This window comes from Oncorhynchus masou, chromosome 24 (assembly GCF_036934945.1).
Source record: "Oncorhynchus masou masou isolate Uvic2021 chromosome 24, UVic_Omas_1.1, whole genome shotgun sequence".
NCBI classification, from domain to species: domain Eukaryota; kingdom Metazoa; phylum Chordata; class Actinopteri; order Salmoniformes; family Salmonidae; genus Oncorhynchus; species Oncorhynchus masou.
The window spans coordinates 1,549,789-1,574,896 of record NC_088235.1 but is presented as its reverse complement, the minus strand read 5'-3'; the positions used below and the strand labels follow the sequence as shown (position 1 = coordinate 1,574,896).

Below are 25,108 nucleotides of genomic sequence, written 5' to 3'. Positions count from 1 at the left end.
CCTGCACAACGGTCGGGAGGAATGTTTTCTGTAGTTGCGGATCAGACCTGCACAACGGTCGGGAGGAATGTTTTCTGTAGTTGCGGATCAGACCTGTACAAATGTTTTCTGTAGTTGCGGATCAGACCTGTACAACGGTCGGGAAGAATTGAGGAAAATTCAGTTTCAGGTCGGCAATATTCTTGAGATGTCTGATGTGAACCGCTCTCTCGACGTCATGCCACAGCATCTCAATCCAGAAGGCCTATTTTCTTCTGTTGAAGCCATTCTGTTGTTGATTTAATTCTGCGTTTTGGGTCGTTGTCCTGTTGCATCATCAAACTTCTGTTGAGCTTCAATTGGCAGACAGATAGCCTTTCATTCTCCTGCAAAATGTCCTAATAAACTTGGGGATTTGTTTTTCTGTCGATGACAGCAAGCCTTCCAGGTCCTGAGGCAGCAAAGCAGCACCAAACTATGATGCTCCCTCCACCAGACTTTACAGTTGGCATGAGGTTTTGATGTTGGTGTGCTGTGCTTTTTCTTCTCGACATAGTGTTGTGTGTTCCTTCCAAACAACTCAACTGTAGTTCCATCTGTCCACAGACTATTTTGCCAGTAGCGCTGTGGAACATCCAGGTGCACTTTTGCGAACTTCAGACTTGCAGCAATATTTTAATTTGGACAGCAGTGGCTTCTTCCGTGGTGTCCTTACATGAACACCATTCTTGTTTAGTGTTTTACGTATCGTAGACTCGTCAACAGAGATGTCAGCGTGTTCCAGAGAGTTCTGTAAGCCTTTCACTGACGCAGTAAGATTCTTCTTCACCTCATTGAGCATTCTGCGCTGTGCTCTGGCAGACATCTTTCACTTACGGCCACTCCCAGGGAGAGTAGCAACAGAGCTGGACTTTCTCCATCTATAGACCATTTCTAGACAACATCAAGGCTTTTAGAGATACTTTTGTAACCCTTTCCAGCTTTATGCAAGTCAACCATTCTTAATCTTAGGTCTTCTTTTTATTTTATTATTTTTTTTTTAGATCTCTTTTGTTCGAGACATGGTTCACATCAGGCAATGCTTCTTGTGAATAGCAAACTAACATTTTGTGAGTGTTTTTTATAGGGCAGGGCAACTAACCAACATCTCCAATCTCGTCTCATTGATTGGGCTCCAGGTTAGCTGACTCCTGACTCCAATTAGCTTTTGGAGAAGTCATTAGCCTTGGGGGGGTTCACATACTTTTCCCAACCTACACTGTGAATGTTTAAATGATGTATTCAATATAGACAAGAAAAATACAATAATTTGTGTGTTATTAGTTTAATCCCACGGTGCTTGTCTGTTGTTGTGACTTAGATGAAGATCAGATCTACATTTTATGACCAATTTATGCATAAACCCAAAGGGTTTTCTTGCCACAGTAGATAATACTGAATGTTATTCATGAACACGCCAGGAGGCTCGAGAGATTCCCCACGGGGATCCCTGGTCTCACAAGCAAAACTGAACACAGATGCCACATTGGTGCATTGAAGAGACAAGGCTTAACCTCTCCATGAACTGCCAGCGAAGATGTTGCTACACAATGTCAACATTACAAGGCTGTTCAAAACGTGGAATCTCTACAGTAACGGATAAGGATAGAATGACATTCCTCTTCAGTCAGACAATCGCTTTTTTCTCTGTACGCTACATGCGAGGATTTGATTAATGCACGAAGAAGCAATTGCAGAAATAATGTAGTGATTTTGCTTCTGACTGAAAGCATGATGCCACTGAAAGGGTGCGATGCCATTTCTGATTGCAGTCATTGGTGTTCAAGTGGCTGAACTTTAGACTGCTGGAATTGTCTGCTCTGCTTCGGTACATCTCAGCTGGTTGGACTCCTCTGTTTTCAGGAGGAGAGTGTAACTGGGTCCCAAAAGGCACCCTATTCCCTATATAGTGCACAACGTTTGACCAGGGCCCATAGAGTAGTGCACTATGTAGGGAATAGGGTTCCGTTTGGCCAAGCAGCACAGTTTAACAGCCGTCTCAGGTGATATGTAATTCTATCAGCAGAGGGGATTTGTTTCTCCGTCTACTGGCCTGACCTGAAGGTAACACAAGGCTGATTGGCTCCAGTGGACAGGCTTTACATACAGCGAGACACCTTCTCCTTTATAATACAGGCAGCACAGCCATAAGGCAGCACAGCAATAAGGCAGCACAGCCATAAGGCAGCACAGCACAGCCATAAGGCAGCACAGCCATAAGGCAGCACAGCACAGCCATAAGGCAGCACAGCACAGCCATAAGGCAGCACAGCCATAAGGCAGCACAGCCATAAGGCAGCACAGCACAGCCATAAGGCAGCACAGCCATAAGGCAGCACAGCCATAAGGCAGCACAGCCATAAGGCAGCACAGCACAGCCATAAGGCAGCACAGCCATAAGGCAGCACAGCCATAAGGCAGCACAGCCATAAGGCAGCACAGCACAGCCATAAGGCAGCACAGCACAGCCATAAGGCAGCACAGCCATAAGGCAGCACAGCCATAGCCATAAGGCAGCACAGCCATAAGGCAGCACAGCCCATAAGGCAGCACAGCCATAAGGCAGCACAGCCATAAGGCAGCACAGCACAGCCATAAGGCAGCACAGCACAGCCATAAGGCAGCACAGCCATAAGGCAGCACAGCACAGCATAAGGCAGCCATAAGGCAGCACAGCCCATAAGGCAGCAGCAAGGCAGCACAGCCATAAGTCAGCACAGCCATAAGGCAGCACAGCACAGCCATAAGGCAGCACAGCCATAAGGCAGCACACAGCCATAAGGCAGCACAGGCAGCACAGCCATAAGGCAGCACAGCACAGCCATAAGGCAGCACAGCCATAAGGCAGCACAGCATACAGCCATAAGGCAGCACAGCCATAAGGCAGCACAGCACAGCCATAAGGCAGCACAGCCATAAGGCAGCACAGCCATAAGGCAGCACAGCCATAAGGCAGCACAGCACAGCCATAAGGCAGCACAGCCATAAGGCAGCACAGCACAGCCATAAGGCAGCACAGCCATAAGGCAGCACAACACAGCCATAAGGCAGCACAGCACAGCCATAAGGCAGCACAGCCATAAGGCAGCACAGCACAGCCATAAGGCAGCACAGCACAGCCATAAGGCAGCACAGCACAGCCATAAGGCAGCACAGCCATAAGGCAGCACAACACAGCCATATGGCAGCACAGCCATAAAGCAGCACAACACAGCCATAAGGCAGCACAGCCATAAGGCAGCACAGCCATAAGGCAGCACAACACATCCATAAGGCAGCACAGCACAGCCATAAGGCAGCACAGCAAAGCCATAAGGCAGCACAGCACAGCCATAAGGCAGCACAGCCATAAAGCAGCACAACACAGCCATAAGGCAGCACAACACAGCCATAAGGCAGCACAGCCATAAAGCAGCACAACACATCCATAAGGCAGCACAGCACAGCCATAAGGCAGCACAACAAAGCCATAAGGCAGCACAGCCATAAAGCAGCACAACACAGCCATAAGGCAGCACAACACAGCCATATGGCAGCACAGCCATAAGGCAGCACAACACATCCATAAGGCAACACAGCACAGCCATAAGGCAGCACAGCAAAGCCATAAGGCAGCACAGCACAGCCATAAGGCAGCACAGCCATAAAGCAGCACAACACAGCCATAAGGCAGCACAACACAGCCATAAGGCAGCACAGCCATAAAGCAGCACAACACAGCCATAAGGCAGCACAACACAGCCATATGGCAGCACAACACAGCCATAAGGCAGCACAACACAGCCATAAGGCAGCACAGCCATAAGGCAGCACAACACAGCCATAAGGCAGCACAGCACAGCCATAAGGCAGCACAGCTATAAGGCAGCCTCAGGGGGAGAGCTGTAAAGGGATAAACAGAGAAACACACTAAACATATCATAGATGTTTCCCTAAACTGGAGCTGCATCAACAAGAGAAAACAACGCTTACATAAAAAAAGAAGAAAAATAAACATCAACATAATTTTCTTACATGTAAAATATCTATTGTCTTAGGCATCATATTTTATATCTGTCACGTTATTATCAAAATATACACCACTAATATTCAATATAATAATACATCATTTTATTTTTTGGGACAAATGTACATAATGTTTCAGCAGCAAAACCAGGTGGACTGGGGACAGCAAGGAGTCATCAGGCCAGGTTGTCCTGAGGCATGGTCCTAGGGCCAGGTGGACTGGGGACAGCATGGAGTCATCAGGCCAGGTAGTCCTGAGGCATGGTCCTAGGGCCAGGTGGACTGGGGACACACTCCCACACCACTAGAGGGATATCTTCAAACCACTAACTTACTACCCTGAGACAAGGCTGAGTATAGCCCACAAAGATCTCCACCACGGCACAACCCAAGGGGGACAGCAAACCCAGACAGGAAGATTACCAGGATGTGTACTCAGAGCGTGCGCTGACCAACTGGCAAGTGTCTTCACTGACATTTTCAACCTCTCCCTGACCGAGTCTGTAATACCAACATGTTTGAAGCAGATCACCATAATCCCTGTGCCGAAGAACACTAAGGTAACCTGCCTAATTGACTACCACCCCGTAGCACTCACGTCTGCAGCCATGAAGTGCTTTGAAAGGCTGGTCATGGCTCACATCAACACCATTATCCCAGAAACCCTAGACCCACTCCAATTTGCATACCTCCCCAACAGATCCACAGATGATACAATCTCTATTGCACTCCACACTGCTCCAAGCTCATCAATAAGCTATGGACCCTGGGACATAACACCTCCCTCTGCAACTAAATCCTGGACTTCCTGACGGGTCGCCCCCAGGTGGTAAGGGTAGATAACAACACATCTGTCACTCTGATCCTCAACACAGGGGCCCCTCAGGGGTGCATTCTCAGTCCCCTCCTGTACTCCCTGTTCACTCAGGACTGCATGGCCAGGCACAACTCCAACACCATCATTAAGTTTGCTGATGACACAACAGTGGTAGGCCTGATCACCGACAACAATGAGACAGCCTATAAGGAGGAGGTCAGAGACCTGGCCGGGTGGTGCCAGAATAACAACCTCTCCCTCATGTGATCAAGACAAAGGAGATGATTGTGGACTACAGGAAAAGGAGGACCAAGTACGTCCCCATTCTCATCAACGGGGCTGTAGTGGAGCAGGTTGAGAGCTTCAAGTTCCTTGGTGTCCACATTACCAACAAACTATCATGGTCCAAACACACTAAGACAGTTGTGAAGAGGGCACGACAAAGCCTATTCCCCCTCAGGAGACTGAAAAGATTTGGCATGGGTCCTCAGATTCTCAAAAAGTTCTATAGCTGCACCATCGAGAGCACTGACTGACTGACTGGTTGTATCATTGCCTGGTATGGTAACTGCTCGGCATCTGACCGTAAGGTGCTACAGATGGTAGTGCGTATGGCCCAGTATATCACCGGGGCCAAGCTTCCTGCCATCCAGGACCTCTACACCAGGCGGTGTCAGAGGAAGGCCCTACAGAGGGTAGTGGGTACAGCCCAGTACATCACTGGGGCCAAGCTTACTGCCATCCAGGACCTCTACACCTTCAGAGGAAGGCCCAACAAATTGTCAAAGATTCCAGCCACCCTTGTCATAGACTGTTCTATCTGCTACCGCACGGCTACTGTTCTCTGCTGCCAATGACTGGAACGAACTGCAAAAATCACTGAAGCTGGAGACCCATATCTCCCTCACTAACTTCAAGCACCAGCTGTCAGAGCAGCTCACAGACCACTGCACCTGTACATAATAGCCCATCTAACTACCTCATTCCCATACTGTTATTTATTTTTCCTCCTTTGCACCCCAGTATCTCTACTTGTACATTCATCTTCTGCACATCTATCACTCCAGTGTTTAATTGCTAAATTGTAATTACTTTGCCACTATGGCCTATTTATTGCCTTACCTCCCTGATCTAACCTCATTTGCACACACTGTAAATAGACTTTTTCTATTGTGTTATTGTCTGTATGTTTGTTTATTTCATGTGTTCTCAACTAGCCTACCTGGTTAAATAAAGGTGAAATATATATATTTTTTTTTAAAGCGGTAAGTCTAGGTCCAAAAGGCTTCACAACAGCTTCTATCCTCAAGCCATAAAACCTCTGAACAGCTAATCAAATTACTCCATGTGTAACTCTGTGTCGTTGTATGTGTCGAACTGCTTTGCTTTATCTTGGCCAGGTCGCAATTGTAAATGAGAACTTGTTCTCAACTTGCCTACCTGGTTAAATAAAGGTGAAATAAATAAATCAATCAAATGGCTACCCAGACTATTTGCATTGCCCCTTTTACGCTGCTGCTACTGTCTGTTTATTATCTTTGCATAGTCACTTTAACTCTACCTACATGTACATATTCCTGGAATTACCTCGACTAACTTTTGCTATTGTTATTTTACTGCTGCTCTCTAATTATTTGTTACTTTTATTTCTTATTTTTTACATATCTATTTAAAAAAAACAACTTAACACGTATTTTTCTTAAAATTGCATTGTTGGTTAAGGGCTTGAAAGTAAGCGTTTCACTGTAAGGTCTTCTTCACGTGTTGTATTCGGCTGCATGTGACAAAACCAATTTGATTTGATATATTCATTTTTGTAACAGTGGTAGATAATAGATCTGTGTCTGGCGGACGGAGAAGTCTGCTGCTGCGGTGTTACACGGTCGTCTGCCTCGGGAAGCGGAGGGATACAGTGTTTCACCACGGCAGTGACGTGGGTGCGGAGGGATACCGTGTTTTACCACGGCAGTGGTGTTCCAGTGTTGGTCTACCTCGAAGAGCGGAGGGATACCTTTACCACGGCAGTGATGTGAGAGCGGAGGGATACCCTGTTTTACCACGGCAGTGATGTGGGAGCGGAGGGATACCCTGTTTTACCACGGCAGTGATGTGGGAGCGGAGGGATACCGTGTATCGCCACGGCAGTGATGTGGGAGCGGAGGGATACCGTGTATCGCCACGGCAGTGATCTGGGAGCGGAGGGATATGGTGTTTCGCCACGGAGCTGAAGATCGACTGTTTACGGGTGGAGACTGCAAGGAATTTAAATCCCCCCCCGGGTTGTTACGCTACACGTTAAAGACCAAATAACAGTGGTAGTTGATGTGTTTCGTTGGATTATTCAGTTCAGTTTAATGTAGTACATGTGAGCTTGATAGGCCGTCGGTGTTAGAGTTTTCCAGGGGGTTGTTTTCGCTGTCAGTGGATGGCCATGGCGGTGGAGACGCGACCGGAGCTGGTTGGGAAGCGGTTCCTGTGTGTCGGTGGAGACGAGCCGCTGGATCTCCGGGATATCGGCCGCTGGGGCTGGCGAGCTGGGGTCATCCGAGCCGTTACTCACCGGGACAACAACCATTCAGAGTTGACGGTAAGGAATGTTATATTATTTTTTTAATGGTTTGTCCGACCGTAGACCAATGAGGCATTTGCTGTTGGTTTGGCTTTGTAAAGATGAAGTTAGCTGCTTAACGCCGTTAGTTGGTTTTCAGTCGCTATTGGCATATAATTATAATACATACATAGATAATGTATCTTGTATGAAGTAAATTTTAGATTTGTATCTTTTATAACTAAGGTTTGGCAGTAGCATCAGACGTTAGTCTTGATCTATCTAAACCTGACGTTATGCTAGTTTAGCTAACTGGCGTTAGTAAGGCGCGTGTCAACAATGTCAGAGATTTCTAACATCAAATAAACCCGAGAGAGATGAGATAGCAGAGAGATAGCTGGGACCAGTTTCCTAAAATCATATTAAGGCTAAATGAATCGTCAGAACCATTGACCTGTGATTAAATTACCTAGCTAGCCAACGTCAGTCGAGCACAGCTCTAGCGACCCTTTCCTCGATTTCCACATCAAGGCTGAAATTCCATGCCTTGTACAATAATTGTCTAGAACCTGAAGTGCATATTAACAACTGGCATGCCCACCAGTTGTATAGAGGACAAACATGTTGAATGTGCTGCCTAAATAGGTAAATCATTCCAGATTTGTCCTAAATCACAGGGCCCATGTAAAATCCCACTAGTTGTTGTTTGTTGCCAGATTTCTAATGGTAAAGCAGTGTTGCTAATGTAGCCTACGTGAATAATATCTGACAGGTAGCCAGATAAATGAATAGTTGCATTTACTTTGGGCCCCTTTTTATAAGCCAGGAATGAACAGCTGAGTGAACACAAGGATTTAAGATTAGATCATGTCACACACAACTTGCCATTGTACTAGTGTCAGTAGCTAGAATAGCAACACAATTACACTGTCTGGCTGTGTGTTGCTGGTTGAACGGTGGCCTGTCTGGCTGTGTGTTGCTGGTTGAACGGAGGCCTGTCTGGCTGTGTGTTGCTGGTTGAATGGAGGCCTGTCTGGCTGTGTGTTGCTGGTTGAATGGAGGCCTGTCTGGCTGTGTGTTGCTGGTTGAACGGAGGCCTGTCTGGCTGTGTGTTGCTGGTTGAACGGAGGCCTGTCTGGCTGTGTGTTGCTGGTTGAACGGAGGCCTGTCTGGCTGTGTGTTGCTGGTTGAATGGAGGCCTGTCTGGCTGTGTGTTGCTGGTTGAACGGAGGCCTGTCTGGCTGTGTGTTGCTGGTTGAACGGAGGCCTGTCTGGCTGTGTGTTGCTGGTTGAACGGAGGCCTGTGTGTTGCTGGTTGAACGGAGGCCTGTGTGTTGCTGGTTGAACGGAGGCCTGTGTGTTGCTGGTTGAACGGAGGCCTGTGTGTTGCTGGTTGAACGGAGGCCTGTGTGTTGCTGGTTGAACGGAGGCCTGTGTGTTGCTGGTTGAACGGAGGCCTGTGTGTTGCTGGTTGAACGGAGGCCTGTGTGTTGCTGGTTGAACGGAGGCCTGTGTGTTGCTGGTTGAAGGCCTGGAGGCCTGTGTGTTGCTGGTTGAAGGCGGAGTGTTGCTGGTTGAACGGAGGCCTGTGTGTTGCTGGTTGAACGGAGGCCTGTGTGTTGCTGGTTGAACGGAGGCCTGTCTCGCTGTGTGTTGCTGAGTGGGGAATCTGTAAACATGTAGCTAGCTAGACTGTGACACGCCGTTGTGCCAACAATAGCTCCTATAAGTGTTTGGTTCAGAGTGCTGTGTGTGGAGGGAGAATCAACATGCTGTACAGTATGTTTTGAGGAGTAGGATCTGAACAAGAACACCTTGGCTCCACTCATTCATTCTTATCACTGTTAAAACCAGACTGCATGTAGGCCAGCTAGTTGTTTCAATGACTTTTGTTTCAGAGAAAATACACCATACATCATTTTACTATGACAATAACGGTACTTGTAATGAACATGTTATTTTGTTGCCCTAGGAGACAGAATGTAACATGAGACCGGTGGTGGTCAGCAGCACCCCTCCCCCACTGGTACCACAACATAATGCAGTCATGTCTGTGTTCTATGACAGTAGGCTCTCTCTGGTTTCCAGATTGCAAAGCCGGGGTTCGGGCCCCTGTCGGGAGGCCAGGCCGCCGGGGTTCGGGCCCCTGTCGGGAGGCCAGGCCGCCGGGGTTCGGGCCCCTGTCGGGAGGCCAGGCCGCCGGGGTTCCTCTAGGCTGCACTACATCTCCACAGCAGCTGATGACCAGACACTGCCTTTCCAGTGTCGGTCTGATAGTTCTCCTTGATTAAATCCCTAACTTCCAAAATAGGATCATGTCAATAACATTTATTGTTAATATAGTGTTTGGGATAATATGTTGACATGATTCCTACTAGCGCCAGTACAGCCCTGGTAATCAATAATTCCCGCTCTGTCCCTCTTCACCAGAGTGTAACATGTTGTTTCACACAGTTGAAGGACACTAACAAAGCATTGTATAACATCAAGATGTCTTACACAATAGAGGATCCTCAAACGTCTGCCTGGCCCCGCCCTCTGCAGTGAAGAGTTGAATTACTGGAACACTGGGAAGGAATTGATTGTTTGGATTAACAGTAACTCTGTGTAAATCCATAAATGCCTTTTTTTAAACACGTCCTCCTTAAAGAACCTGTTTAGTTACCCTGGTAGGCTGTAGGCCACGTGGTCTCAGTAACCTGGAGTGGGACCCACTTCCTGTTTCCAGTCAGATACATGTTGGAATCATTGGGTCCTGTTGAGTTGGCCAGGAGAAACATGTCTTTGATGTCGTAGGACTATACAGCTTTATTTACACCACTACTGATTGTTTCAGACGTCTGGTGGTTAGAGTGGAGGGGCGGCAGGTAACCTAGTGGTTAGAGTGGAGGGGCGGCAGGTAACCTAGTGGTTAGAGTGGAGGGGCGGCAGGTAACCTAGTGGTTAGAGTGGAGGGGCGGCAGGTAACCTAGTGGTTAGAGTGGAGGGGCGGCAGGTAACCTAGTGGTTAGAGTGGAGGGGCGGCAGGTAGCCTAGTGGTTAGGGTGGAGGGGCGGCAGGTAGCCTGGTGGTTAGAGTGGAGGGGCGGCAGGTAGCCTGGTGGTTAGAGTGGAGGGGCGGCAGGTAGCCCGGTGGTTAGAGTGGAGGGGCGGCAGGTGGCCCGGTGGTTAGAGCGGAGGGGCGGCAGGTGGCCCGGTGGTTAGAGTGGAGGGGCGGCAGGTGGCCCGGTGGTTAGAGTGGAGGGGCGGCAGGTGGCCCGGTGGTTAGAGCGGAGGGGCGGCAGGTAGCCTGGTGGTTAGAGCGGAGGGGCGGCAGGTAGCCTGGTGGTTAGAGCGGAGGGGCGGCAGGTAGCCTGGTGGTTAGAGCGGAGGGGCGGCAGGTAGCCTGGTGGTTAGAGCGGAGGGGCGGCAGGGCGGCCCGGTGGTTAGAGCGGAGGGGCGGCAGGGCGGCCCGGTGGTTAGAGCGGAGGGGCGGCAGGGCGGCCTGGTGGTTAGAGCGGAGGGGCGGCAGGGCAGCCTGGTGGTTAGAGCTGAGGGGCGGCAGGGCAGCCTAGTGGTTAGAGCCTAGTGGCGGCAGGGCAGCCTGGTGATTAGAGCGGAGGGGCGGCAGGGTAACCTAGTGGTTAGAGCCTAGTGGCGGCAGGGCAGCCTAGTGGTTAGAGCGGAGGGGCGGCAGGGCAGCCTAGTGGTTAGAGCGGAGGGGCGGCAGGGTAGCCTAGTGGTTAGAGCCTGGTGGCGGCAGGGCAGCCTGGTGGTTAGAGCCTTGTGGCGGCAGGGCAGCCTGGTGGTTAGAGTGGCGGGGCAGCCTGGTGGTTAGAGCCTAGTGGCGGCAGGGCAGCCTAGTGGTTAGAGCCTAGTGGCGGCAGGGCAGCCTAGTGGTTAGAGCCTAGTGGCGGCAGGGCAGCCTAGTGGTTAGAGCCTAGTGGCGGCAGGGCAGCCTAGTGGTTAGAGCCTAGTGGCGGCAGGGCAGCCTAGTGGTTAGAGCCTAGGGGCGGCAGGGCAGCCTGGTGGTTAGAGCCTAGTGGCGGCAGGGCAGCCTGGTGGTTAGAGCCGAGGGGCGGCAGGGCAGCCTGGTGGTTAGAGCGTTGGACTAGTAACTGAAAGGTTGCAAGATCAAATCCCAGCACTGACGAGGTAAAAATCTGTTGTTCTGCCCCTGAACAAGGCAGTTAACCCACTGTTTCCCGGTAGGTCGTCATTGTCAATAAGAATTATTCTTAACAGACTTGCCTAGTTAAATAAAGGTAAAATAATAGTAGTGGTTTCTAGAATGTCTCATAAATCTTCTGTACTAAATGTCTTTGATTCTCGTTGCTTTTGTCTTATTTACTGTTGCTACAGTGACACACAGTATTAATTGACATGATGGTAACAACAAACTGCCCGAGAACATCGTACTTTCCTGAAGGTATATAACTCTGCCTGCTGATTGGCCTCGTTTATTCTGTAGCAGTGTGAGTCACTGGCTTGGTACTTTGATATTTCAGACAGCAGAGCTCTCATTAGGAGTGGCGAGAGAGAGACTCTTTCACCAATGGCTGGACTGTATCCCGTAGCAACAGCGGCGTAGCCATGTGAATGACGGGTTCTCTGAGTTCACCAGCTCCAGTTAGCTCCACGTTGCTTAACATTCTCCTGCTCCACATCAGGACACGATCAGATTCAGATCCTATTTAACACGGTCTGTTCTGCCCTCGTAGACATGGTAACCCAATGAGAAGGACAAGGCCGGTGTTGGATGTAGCGTCAAGCGTAGAGTATTTATCGTATAGGCTCGTCAACATGTCATGTATCATCTGTGTCTGTTGACTGATATAAAGGATTGCATGTAGGCCCGACCTTCATCATTTACACTTCTGTTTTTCACACTATTTCACTCCTTTTCCCCAGGAAATACATACTTATCACCCTGTGGTCTTTATGCCCAGTTAGTAGGCTATGTTCCTCTGTACTGACCCAGTTCTCTGAGACGGCCCAGACCTTCCAACCCATCTCTGTTCTGACCCTGTTCTCTGAGACGGCCCAGACCTTCCAACCCATCTCTGTTCTGACCCTGTTCTCTGAGACGGCCCAGTCTCCCCGGTCCTTCCAACCCATCTCTGTACTGACCCTGTTCTCTGAGACATACCCCAAATCAAACAAACAATGTTTTCTAAGGTCCCATCCAAATCTTTCTGACCCTGTTCTCTGAGACATGGCCCAGACCTTCCAACCCATCTCTGTAAAACTGGGTGTTCTCTGAGACTCCCCGACCCTGTTCCCCTGGTCTGATTCTCGGCCCAGTCTCTCTGTTCTGACCCTGTCCTTGAGACCCCAACCCATCTCTGTGTTCTGACCCTGGTCCTTCAAACCATCTGGTGTTCTGAGACGGCCCAGACCTTCCAACCCATCTCTGGACTGCTCTTGTTGAATATGTCCAGATGTCTATGGTTTAGACCCAACTGTATGTTAGTTTTCTAGGACATACTTTCCCAAATCAAACAAACAATGTTATTCTAAGGTCTCCACTCCAAATGTTTTGGCCGCTGATATTAAAACATGGTGGTGTTCTATCCGTTCTGATATTAAAACATGGTGGTGTTCTATCCCTGATATTAAACCCCTGATATTAAAACATGGTGGTGTTCTAGCCCCTGATATTAAAACATGGTGGTGTTCTATCCCCTGATATTAAAACATGGTGGTGTTCTATCCCCTGATATTAAAACATGGTGGTGTTCTAGCCCCTGATATTAAAACATGGTGGTGTTCTAGCCCCTGATATTAAAACATGGTGGTGTTCTATCCCCTGATATTAAAACATGGTGGTGTTCTAGCCCCTGATATTAAAACATGGTGGTGTTCTAGCCCCTGATATTAAAACATGGTGGTGTTCTATCCCCTGATATTAAAACATGGTGGTGTTCTATCCCCTGATATTAAAACAGGGTGGTGTTCTAGCCCCTGATATTAAAACATGGTGGTGTTCTAGCCCCTGATATTAAAACATGGTGGTGTTCTAGCCCCTGATATTAAAACATGGTGGTGTTCTAGCCCCTGATATTAAAACATGGTGGTGTTCTAGCCCCTGATATTAAAACATGGTGGTGTTCTAGCCCCTGATATTAAAACATGGTGGTGTTCTAGCCCCTGATATTAAAACATGGTGGTGTTCTAGCCCCTGGTATTAAAACATGGTGGTGTTCTATCCGTTGTCTCTGTGGTGGCATAGTGCATATTGGAGGAGTCTGCTGGAGTGCCTCAGTAATTAAACCAACCAGGACCTAAACAAGTTAACTCTTCATGTTCGGTACTTGGCCTTGTTTTCATAGTAAATCCAACCCATCCTTCTGCATGACCAATATCATATTGTTCTGTAATATTATCTAGATGTAGCAGAACTGAAAATAATTTCCACTTCCTGTTTTATTGCTCCCACTTGTATTGCTCAGTCTGTCCGTTTGGAAATACGAGCTGGTCTGAGGATCCATCAAACCATGTTGTTGTTAATGTCCTGCCTCTGTCCTGAACGCTGCTTCCCTTCCTGCCGTTAGCATCGTGTCTCCCCCCAATGGATCCCTGTTCTCTATGTAGTGGACTGCTGTAGACCAGGGGCCAGTGGGCTGCTGTAGACCAGGGGCCAGTGGGCTGCTGTAGACCAGGGGCCAGTGGGCTGCTGTAGACCAGGGGCCAGTGGGCTGCTGTAGACCAGGGGCCAGTGGGCTGCTGTAGACCAGGGGCCAGTGGGCTGCTGTAGACCAGGGGCCAGTGGGCTGCTGGGGGGGGGGCTGGGAGGTGTAACTGGTTTTTACCTGGGCTGGGTATTACTATTATCACGGTACTAAGGTACTGATATTCACTGGGACGGGGATATTTTCTGTGCTGTGATTTGACAGAGAGAAGCACACCGGAATCCATACATCCAGTAGTGGGTCAAGCAGTCTGTTTCCGATGGCTTGGTTTCTGTTTTGTAACAATGACCGAGACAGATTATGGTAGTAATATTATTTACTACAGGTCTGACACATCCAGACCCTTTGAATGACAAAGTACCTGTTTCTACTTGCAGGAAGTTATCTTCATCTGGAAGACAACCCGGTGAACCTACTGGGGTTTGGTCTGACACCCTGGGTCGTATCTGGAGCTCTGTCTAGATATTCAGTTAGGGGATTAGTTGGGGGTTGCCCTGCCTCTGCTGTGTGGCATCCTATATAGTTTGCTGTGGATTAACAGTTGATGCGTTTAGTACAAAGTACTTGTTGACATTGCGTCAGTCAGTGTGCAGTAGATTGTAGGCCAGTTGATTCAGCAAGGTTGTATTCTTAAAGGAGTCCTAGCACTTTATTTCACATCATACCTGTAGTAAAATGTACTAAACTAAAAGTAAAAAATAAGAGTAACAATAAGTGGAGGTAATATATACAGGGAGTACCATTACTGAGTCAATGTGTGGGGTACCGGTTAGTGGGGGTAATATATACAGGGAGTACCATTACTGAGTCAATGTGTGGGGTACCGGTTAGTGGGGGTAATATATACAGGGAGTACCATTACTGAGTCAATGTGTGGGGTACTGGTTAGTGGAGGTAATATATACAGGGAGTACCATTACTGAGTCAATGTGTGGGGTACCGGTTAGTGGAGGTAATATATACAGGGAGTACCATTACTGAGTCAATGTGTGGGGTACCGGTTAGTGGAGGTAATATATACAGGGAGTACCATTACTGAGTCAATGTGTGGGGTACCGGTTAGTGGGGGTAATATATACAGGGAGTACCATTACTGAGTCAATGTGTGGGGTACCAGTAAGTGGGGGTCATTGAGGTAATATATACAGAGGGTACAGGTTAGTGGAGGTCTTTGAGGTAATATATACAGAGGGTACAGGTTAGTGGAGGTCATTGAGGTAATATATATACAGAGGGTACAGGTTAGTGGGGGTCATTGAGGTAATATATACAGAGGGTATAGGTTAGTGGAGGTCATTGAGGTAATATATACAGAGGGTACAGGTTAGTGGGGGTCATTGAGGTAATATATATACAGAGGGTACAGGTTAGTGAAGGTCATTGAGGTAATATATACACAAGGGGTACCGGTACTGACAACACACTGCCCCTGTCAATATGGACAACACACTGCCCCTGTCAATATGGACAACACACTCCCCCTGTCAATATGGACAACACACTCCCCCTGTCAATACTGGCCCAACTGTTCTGGGGAACTACGGGAAGCTTCATAATGTGACTGGTGAAATGAAGGATCTACTTTATCACCTAACTTATTACACTAGTTGAGTGCAGGTATTTCCTTAAAGCAGCTACAGAAATGTAATAGTTTTGATGTAATGTTTAATCCTGCAGCTATTTCCAGATAGCCCAGTATATGGTGTGTGTTCTGAATGCAGCCCTAGCCTACTTTTTAAAGTTCACACACACAGATCATTAATGTATTGTATTTTCTCTCTGTGGTCATGTTTGTTACTGTGGCGTCCTGAAGGTTATCGAGCCTGAAGGACCTTGACTAGACATCTGGAACACCAAGTGGCCCTTTACATTCAGGGCTCAAGGTCTGTTTCTCTGGTGTGAACCAGAATGATTTGTTTGGAGCTCTGGAACGCTGGCGGTGTTCTATGGGTTCCAGACAGTGGAGGGGAAACTTGACCCGTTAACAGATGTTTGAGCCTGAGCCAAGGAGCTGCACTGTGATCTGTAATCCAGAAACGGCCAGCTTTCTCCTTGTTGTGACCGATCACTCACCGAGGAGAGTCTCCATTTGAGACAGAATCCTTATTCTCCTGAGTGAGTTCACATATCAAGACCCAGCTAAATGTTTTATCATTGACTATTGAAATGAGCGTAGGGCTTAATCATTTTGTAACCGAGGGGTGGGACACTATATAAAAGAAACACATCCCAGATATTATCTTGTACATGTCCCTGCACAATGTGGTTTGCCCGACAATGTACTGCCTGCAATTTATGGTGTGTGTGTTTGGTGGAGATGCCCGCCTCGTGCCTCGAGGGAGATGGGATGCTTCTGGTCTCCATTTGAAGGATGTAACCAACACTGCACGTGATTTAAAGGCTTGTTTCAGCTGGGAAAAGAAAACGAGGACATGGCTGAATATGGGTCTGTTATTGTTTCAACACAGTGAAATATATGGGTCTGTTATTGTTTCAACACAGTGAAAGATATGGGTCTTATTGTTTCAACACAGCAAAAGATATGGGTCTGTTATTGTTTCAACACAGCAAAAGATATGGGTCTGTTATTGTTTCAACACAGTGAAAGATATGGTCTGTTATTGTTTCAACACAGTGAAAGATATGGGTCTGTTATTGTTTCAACACGGTGAAAGATATGGGTCTGTTATTGTTTCAACACAGTGAAAGATATGGGTCTGTTATTGTTTCAACACAGCAAAAGATAGGGGTCTGTTATTGTTTCAACACAGTGAAAGATATGGTCTGTTATTGTTTCAACACAGTGAAAGATATGGGTCTGTTATTGTTTCAACACAGCAAAATATATGGGTCTGTTATTGTTTCAACACAGCAAAAGATATGGGTCTGTTATTGTTTCAACACGGTGAAAGATAGGGGTCTGTTATTGTTTCAACACAGCAAAAGATAGGGGTCTGTTATTGTTTCAACACAGCAAAAGATAGGGGTCTGTTATTGTTTCAACACGGTGAAAGATAGGGGTCTGTTATTGTTTCAACACAGCAAAAGAGATGGGTCTGTTATTGTTTCAACACGGTGAAAGATAGGGGTCTGTTATTGTTTCAACACGGTGAAAGATAGGGGTCTGTTATTGTTTCAACACGGTGAAAGATAGGGGTCTGTTATTGTTTCAACACAGTGAAAGATATGGGTCTGTTATTGTTTCAACACAGTGAAAGATAGGGGTCTGTTATTGTTTCAACACAGCAAAAGATATGGGTCTGTTATTGTTTCAACACAGCAAAATATATGGGTCTGTTATTGTTTCAACACAGCAAAAGATATGGTCTGTTATTGTTTCAACACAGCAAAAGATATGGGTCTGTTATTGTTTCAACACAGCAAAAGATATGGGTCTGTTATTGTTTCAACACAGCAAAAGATAGGGGTCTGTTATTGTTTCAACACGGTGAAAGATTTCAGTGATGAAGAGTTTGAATAGTGTTATATATTATATTGTTTACCGCGGAGGAGGACCTGCCACACGTTGTAGGGAGGTTTACCGCGGAGGAGGACCTTGTTGTAGGGAGGTTTACCGCGGAGGAGGACCTGCCACACGTTGTAGGGAGGTTTACCGCGGAGGAGGACCTGCCACACGTTGTAGGGAGATTTACCGCGGAGGAGGACCTTGTTGTAGGGAGGTTTACCGCGGAGGAGGACCTGCCACACGTTGTAGGGAGGTTTACCGCGGAGGAGGACCTTGTTGTAGGGAGGTTTACCGCGGACGAGGACCTGACACATGTTGTAGTGAGGTTTACCGTGGAGGAGGACCTTGCTGTAGGGAGGTTTACCGTGGAGGAGGACCTTGCTGTAGGGAGGTTTACCGTGGAGGAGGACCTTGCTGTAGGGAGGTTTACCGTGGAGGAGGACCTTGCTGTAGGGAGGTTTACCGTGGAGGAGGACCTTGCTGTAGGGAGGTTTACCGCGGAGGAGGACCTTGCTGTAGGAAGGTTTACCGCGGAGGAGGACCTTGTTGTAGGGAGGTTTACCGCGGAGGAGGACCTTGTTGTAGGGAGGTTTACCGCGGAGGAGGACCTTGTTGTAGGGAGGTTTACCGCGGACGAGGACCTGACACATGTTGTAGTGAGGTTTACCGTGGAGGAGGACCTTGCTGTAGGGAGGTTTACCGTGGAGGAGGACCTTGCTGTAGGGAGGTTTACCGTGGAGGAGGACCTTGCTGTAGGGAGGTTTACCGTGGAGGAGGACCTTGCTGTAGGGAGGTTTACCGCGGAGGAGGACCTTGCTGTAGGAAGGTTTACCGCGGAGGAGGACCTTTGTTGTAGGGAGGTTTACCGCGGAGGAGGACCTTGTTGTAGGGAGGTTTACTGCGGAGGAGGACCTTGTTGTAGGGAGGTTTACCGCGGAGGAGGACCTTGTTGTAGGGAGGTTTACCGCGGAGGAGGACCTTGTTGTAGGGAGGTTTACCGCGGAGGAGGACCTTGTTGTAGGGAGGTTTACCGCGGAGGAGGACCTTGTTGTAGGGAGGTTTACCGCGGAGGAGGACCTTGTTGTAGGGAGGTTTACCGCGGAGGAGGACCTTGTTGTAGGGAGGTTTACCGCGGAGGAGGACCTTGTTGTAGGGAGGTTTACTGCGGAGGAGGACCTTGTTGTAGGGAGGTTTACCGCGGAGGAGGACCTTGTTGTAGGGAGGTTTACCGCGGAGGAGGACCTTGCTGTGCTGCATTCTAGAACAATGAACTAGAACCACCATGCAAAACACTCAGCTGTTTTTCTTCTTTTCCCTCCAACATGGTTGTCTATGGTCATGTCTGAATAAGCAGATAGTCCTCGTGTCACAATCCAAAGTAGTTGAGTTGTTCTTTTGAATAAATCTGTGAAGATGGACTTCACTACACCATGTCTGTGATTGCTCAGAGACCAGGGGAATTATTGACAGAGAGAATGTTCTGGTTTCCTTCTTTTGCATATTGGAGGAGAGGGAGAGAGGTCAGGGAAATACTCTGCACTTTGTTCTCCCTCCCTGCTGGGCTGTTTGTAGGTCACTACCATGACAGACAGTAGTAGCTATCAAAATGACCAGGATTCTGCTGGGATATTTCTGTTGTGTGGGGTTGTATCATTGCCCTAGAAAATCACTCCTCCTGTACACTATTTCCTTTGAAGTAGTGGTGGGTGAAGATGTTTCAGCGTTAGTTTCTACCGATGAATGTTTAGTTTATTTTCCTCAGCTATTTCTGGCGCAGCAGTGGGGAAGGGGATTTCTGCTGGATCAGCCTCACATCCTGTCTGAGCCTCACATCCTGTCTGAGCCTCACATCCTGTCTGAGCCTCACATCCTGTCTGAGCCTCACATCCTGCCTGAGCCGCACATCCTGCCTGAGCCGCACATCCTGCCTGAGCCGCACATCCTGCCTGAGCCGCACATCCTGCCTGAGCCGCACATCCTGCCTGAGCCTCATCTGGAACTCTGTTTACTTTAGCAGTAGCCAATCTTCCTTCCCGCTCTCCCAGAGGGGGGGCTGGAGCAGTGGCCTGGTCCAGAGGGGGGGCTGGAGCAGTGGCCTGGTCCAGAGGGGGGGCTGGAGCAGTGGCCTGGTCCAGAGGGGGCTGGAGCAGTGGCCTGGTCCAGAGGGGGGGCTGGAGCAGTGGCCTGGTCCAGAGGGGGGGCTGGAGCAGTGGCCTGGTCCAGAGGGGGGGCTGGAGCAGTGGCCTGGTCCAGAGGGGGGGCTGGAGCAGTGGCCTGGTCCAGAGGGGGGGCTGGAGCAGTGCGGTTTCATCCAAGCGTGGGTGACAAACTGAAAAGGCCTCTTGTGCTGCAACGTGGTCTGGTCCTGGAATGCTGGATTGTGGAGCTGGTCTCATGCTGCTCTCATTAGACATATTGCTGTAGCTGGCAGCAGAGAAAATGGGGGGAGTGAGGGAGAGGTTGTGGGAGAAGGGAGAGCAGCGCGGGCTGAGGGAGAGGTTGAGGGAGTGGGAGAGCAGGGAGAGGTGGAGGTATTGGAGGGAGAGCAGGGAGAGGTGGAGGTAGTGGAGGGAGAGCAGGGAGAGGTGGAGGGAGAGCAGGGAGAGGTGGAGGGAGAGCAGGGAGAGGTGGAGGAAGAGCAGGTGGAGGTGGAGGAAGAGCAGGTGGAGGTGGAGGAAGAGCAGGTGGAGGTGGAGGAAGAGCAGGTGGAGGTGGAGGAAGAGCAGGTGGAGGGAGAGCAGGGAGAGCAGGGAGAGGTGGAGGGAGAGCAGGGAGAGCAGGGAGAGGTGGAGGGAGAGCAGGGAGAGCAGGGAGAGGTGGAGGGAGAGCAGGGAGAGGTGGAGGGAGAGCAGGGAGAGGTGGAGGGAGAGCAGGGAGAGGTGGAGGGAGAGCAGGGAGAGGTGGAGGGAGAGCAGGGAGAGGTGGAGGGAGAGCAGGGAGAGGTGGAGGTAGTGGAGGGGAGAGGTGGAGGAAGAGCAGGTGGAGGGAGAGCAGGGAGAGGTGGAGGTAGTGGAGGTAGTGGAGGAAGAGCAGGGAGAGGTGGAGGTAGTGGAGGGAGAGCAGGGAGAGGTGGAGGTAGTGGAGGGAGAGCAGGGAGAGGTGGAGGGAGAGCAGGGAGAGGTGGAGGGAGAGCAGGGAGAGGTGGAGGGAGAGCAGGGAGAGGAGGAGGGAGAGGTGGAGGTAGTGGAGGGAGAGCAGGTGGAGGGAGAGCAGGGAGAGGTGGAGGGAGAGCAGGGAGAGGTGGAGGGAGAGCAGGGAGAGGTGGAGGTAGTGGAGGGAGAGCAGGGAGAGGTGGAGGGAGAGCAGGGAGAGGTGGAGGGAGAGCAGGGAGAGGAGGAGGGAGAGGTGGAGGTAGTGGAGGGAGAGCAGGTGGAGGGAGAGCAGGGAGAGGTGGAGGGAGAGCAGGGAGAGGTGGAGGTAGTGGAGGGAGAGCAGGGAGAGGTGGAGGTGGTGGAGGGAGAGCAGGGAGAGGTGGAGGGAGAGCAGGGAGAGGTGGAGGTAGTGGAGGGAGAGGTGGAGGGAGAGCAGGGAGAGGGAGAGCAGGGAGAGGTAGAGTGAAAGCAGTGAGAGGTAGGGTGAGGTGGAGGTAGTGGGAGAGCAGGGAGCGGTAGGGTGAGGTAGTGGGAAGAGGGAGAACAGAGAACAGCAGGGGCAGTGAAGTAGTGGGGTTCCCACAGTGAGCAGCATGGGGTCCCTGTAGCCTCTGCCTCAGTCCAGCTGTACCTCACCACCGCTCCCAGAGGCCTCCCCTTAAACCCACCCACTCTCTTCCCACCTCTCATCTAGCTCTCCTGGCTGGATGAGGGATGTTTTCCTGTCTCGCTTTCCCTCCTCCGCTTCTTCTTTCTCCCTCCCGTCACCCTCCTCTAAAATGTGAATGACTGGCTCTTTCTCTTTCTCCCTCCCGCCGGTCTCCTCTAAAATGTGAATGACTGGCTCTTCCTTTCTCTTTCTCCCTCCCATCGTTCTTTCTTCAGTTCTCTCACACTCCCCCTTCTAGAATGTGACTGCGGGGTCTGTGTTTACAGCTTCCTGAGCATAATTCTTTCCCTCCTTTTTTAAGTCTGACCTGCTGAACTCTGAGGTCAGGGTGTGTTAGTGATTCCCTGGTGGGACCTGCCCCATTGTAGTATGGGCGTTTTGTTTCATTTAGTTCCTAATTATCCTGCAGATCTCCTCAAGGCCTGAATGAAATATTGAATGGCTGCGTATAGAGTGAGTGTTCTACTGTATCAACCCTACTGCTGAGAGAACTAGGGTTCTACTGTATCAACCCTACTGCTGAGAGAACGAGGGTTCTACTGTATCAACCCTACTGCTGAGAGAATGTGGGTTCTACTGTATCAACCCTACTGCTGAGAGAACGAGGGTTCTACTGTATCAACCCTACTGCTGAGAGAATGTGGGTTCTACTGTATCAACCCTACTGCTGAGAGAATGGGTTCTACTGTATCAACCCTACTGCTGAGAGAATGTGGGTTCTACTGTATCAACCCTACTGCTGAGAGAACGAGGGTTCTACTGTATCAACCCTACTGCTGAGAGAATGTGGGTTCTACTGTATCAACCCTACTGCTGAGAGAATGTGGTTTCTACTGTATCAACCCTACTGCTGAGAGGATGAGGGTTCTACTGTATCAACCCTACTGCTGAGAGAATGAGGGTTCTACTGTATCAACCCTACTGCTGAGAGAATGTGGGTTCTACTGTATCAACCCTACTGCTGAGAGAACGAGGGTTCTACTGTATCAACCCTACTGCTGAGAGAATGTGGGTTCTACTGTATCAACCCTACTGCTGAGAGAATGAGGGTTCTACTGTATCAACCCTACTGCTGAGAGAATGAGGGTTCTACTGTATCAACCCTACTGCTGAGAGAACGAGGGTTCTACTGTATCAACCCTACTGCTGAGAGAATGTGGGTTCTACTGTATCAACCCTACTGCTGAGAGAATGAGGGTTCTACTGTATCAACCCTACTGCTGAGAGAACGAGGGTTCTACTGTATCAACCCTACTGCTGAGAGAATGTGGGTTCTACTGTATCAACCCTACTGCTGAGAGAACGAGGGTTCTCCTGTATCAACCCTACTGCTGAGAGTACGAGGGTTCTACTGTATCAACCCTACTGCTGAGAGAATGGGTTCTACTGTATCAACCCTACTGCTGAGAGAATGTGGGTTCTACTGTATCAACCCTACTGCTGAGAGAATGAGGGTTCTACTGTATCAACCCTACTGCTGAGAGAACGAGGGTTCTACTGTATCAACCCTACTGCTGAGAGAACGAGGGTTCTACTGTATCAACCCTACTGCTGAGAGAATGTGGGTTCTACTGTATCAACCCTACTGCTGAGAGAATGAGGGTTCTACTGTATCAACCCTCCTCTCCGGGGTCGGGATGTAGCCTCCTCTCCTCCTCCCCGGGGTCGGGATGTAGCCTCCTCTCCTCCTCCCCGGGGTCGGGACGTAGCCTCCTCTCCTCCTCCCCGGGGTCGGGATGTAGCCTCCTCTCCTCCTCCCCGGGGTCGGGATGTAGCCTCCTCTCCTCCTCCCCGGGGTCGGGACGTAGCCTCCTCTCCTCCTCCCCGGGGTCGGGACGTAGCCTCCTCTCCTCCCCGGGGTCGGGATGTAGCCTCCTCCTCTCCGGGGATTCGGGATGTAGCCTCCTCTCCTCCCCGGGGTCGGGATGTAGCCTCCTCTCCTCCTCCTCCTCGGGTCGGGATGTAGCCTCCTCTCCTCCTCCTCGGGGAATTCGGGATGTAGCCTCCTCTCCTCCTCCTCGGGGTCGGGATGTAGCCTCCTCTCCTCCTCCCCGGGGTCGGGATGTAGCCTCCTCTCCTCCTCCTCGGGGTCGGGATGTAGCCTCCTCTCCTCCTCTCCGGGGTCGGGATGTAGCCTCCTCTCCTCCTCCTCGGGATGTAGCCTCGGGATGGGATGTAGCCTCCCCAGGCTCCTCCTCTCCCGGGGTCGGGATGTAGCCTCCTCTCCTCCTCTCCGGGGTCGGGATGTAGCCTCCTCTCCTCCTCCCCGGGGTCGGGATGTACCCTCCCTCCTCTCCGGGGTCGGGATGTAGCCTCCTCTCCTCCTCCCCGGGGTCGGGATGTACCCTCCTCTCCGGGGTCGGGATGTAGCCTCCTCTCCTCCTCCCCGGGGTCGGGATGTAGCCTCCTCTCCTCCTCCCCGGGGTCGGGACGTAGCCTCCTCTCCTCCTCCCGGGGTCGGGACGTAGCCTCCTCTCCTCCCCCGGGGTCGGGACGTAGCCTCCTCTCCTCCTCCCCGGGGTCGGGACGTAGCCTCCTCTCCTCCTCCCCGGGTCGGGACGTAGCCTCCTCTCCTCCTCCCCGGGGTCGGGACGTAGCCTCCTCTCCTCCTCCCCGGGGTCGGGACGTAGCCTCCTCTCCTCCTCCCCGGGGTCGGGACGTAGCCTCCTCTCCTCCTCCCCCGGGGTCGGGACGTAGCCTCCTCTCCTCCTCCCCGGGGGTCGGGACGTAGCCTCCTCTCCTCCTCCCCGGGGCGGGACGACGCAGCCTCCTCTCCTCCTCCCCGGGAGTCGGGACGTAGCCTCCTCTCCTCCTCCCGGGGTCGGGACGTCCTCCTCTCCTCCTCCCGGGAGTCGGGACGTAGCCTCCTCTCCTCCTCCCCGGGGTCGGGACGTAGCCTCCTCTCCTCCTCCCCGGGGTCGGGACGTAGCCTCCTCTCCTCCTCCCCGGGGTCGGGACGTAGCCTCCTCTCCTCCTCCCCGGGGTCGGGACGTAGCCTCCTCTCCTCCCCGGGGTCGGGATGTAGCCTCCTCTCCTCCCCGGGGTCGGGATGTAGCCTCAGGTTTATTTCTGAAGAAAACATGCCCTGTAATTTGTACAACAACCTTCTCATAATTGGTGTATTAAAAAAGTCTGAGGTTCCTAATGCTGTAAACGCACATGATGTAATTAACCTACATTTAACATCTGTTTAATGATGTGAGAAAGTTAAATCCATCAAGATGCTACAACCAATGTAACTGAACAGGATTGTGTGTGAATTTGTTTTTCTTTATTTGTTCAGTCACACTCAGCATGGGTTGTAGTCGAGTAGGAAGCAACTCCAACGTGTGGCACCATCAAGGAACAACGTACTAAAAGAGTGTTTCCCTGCCTGACCTTGTCGTAGTACCTCTGCCAATATGCCACTAATGATCCTGAATCCTAAAATGCTGTTTTGCATGATGTCAGGCTGCCAATGACCCTAAAGTGAACCAAAATACTCGTACAGGGTCTGTATCTGAAGTCTAGGTTCCTGCATGGAGATGAACCTGGCTTGTTGGCTGTGTATCCAACATGTCTGAGCACCTTGTCTTATCCCCTGAACAATGGAATAGCTATCCAGTATTTGACAAGTGTCCAGTCTACATTTTATTCTGACCACACAGACGGAGTCTTCATTGAAAGCATTTCTACGTTGTCCAGGTGAGTGAGACGGACTAAGTCTTAGTTTAAGGAGATATTTACATGGTAAGGACAGACGAGATATTCACATTTTTCTCCAACTGAAAGACATTAAGTCAGTCCACCCCTCCCTGAGCGGAGCTGGGGTTCAGAGAAAAG

General features: G+C 50.3%; 2 protein-coding genes across 2 annotated transcripts in view; both read left to right on the top strand.

The window, feature by feature from the left end:
• Positions 1-905, top strand: part of LOC135513357 (uncharacterized) — a 7,852-nt gene extending 6,947 nt beyond the window's left edge. Inside the window, exon 4 of the mRNA XM_064936285.1 lies at positions 733-905. Coding sequence (XP_064792357.1) covers positions 733-905 — 173 coding nt within the window. The remainder of the gene's footprint in view (positions 1-732) is intronic.
• A 6,123-nt stretch (positions 906-7,028) lies between these two features.
• The window catches only part of LOC135513356 (probable JmjC domain-containing histone demethylation protein 2C), a 351,376-nt gene continuing 333,296 nt past the window's right edge, over positions 7,029-25,108 (top strand). Inside the window, 1 exon segment of the mRNA XM_064936284.1 lies at positions 7,029-7,427. Coding sequence (XP_064792356.1) covers positions 7,266-7,427 — 162 coding nt within the window. The 5' untranslated portion in view covers positions 7,029-7,265.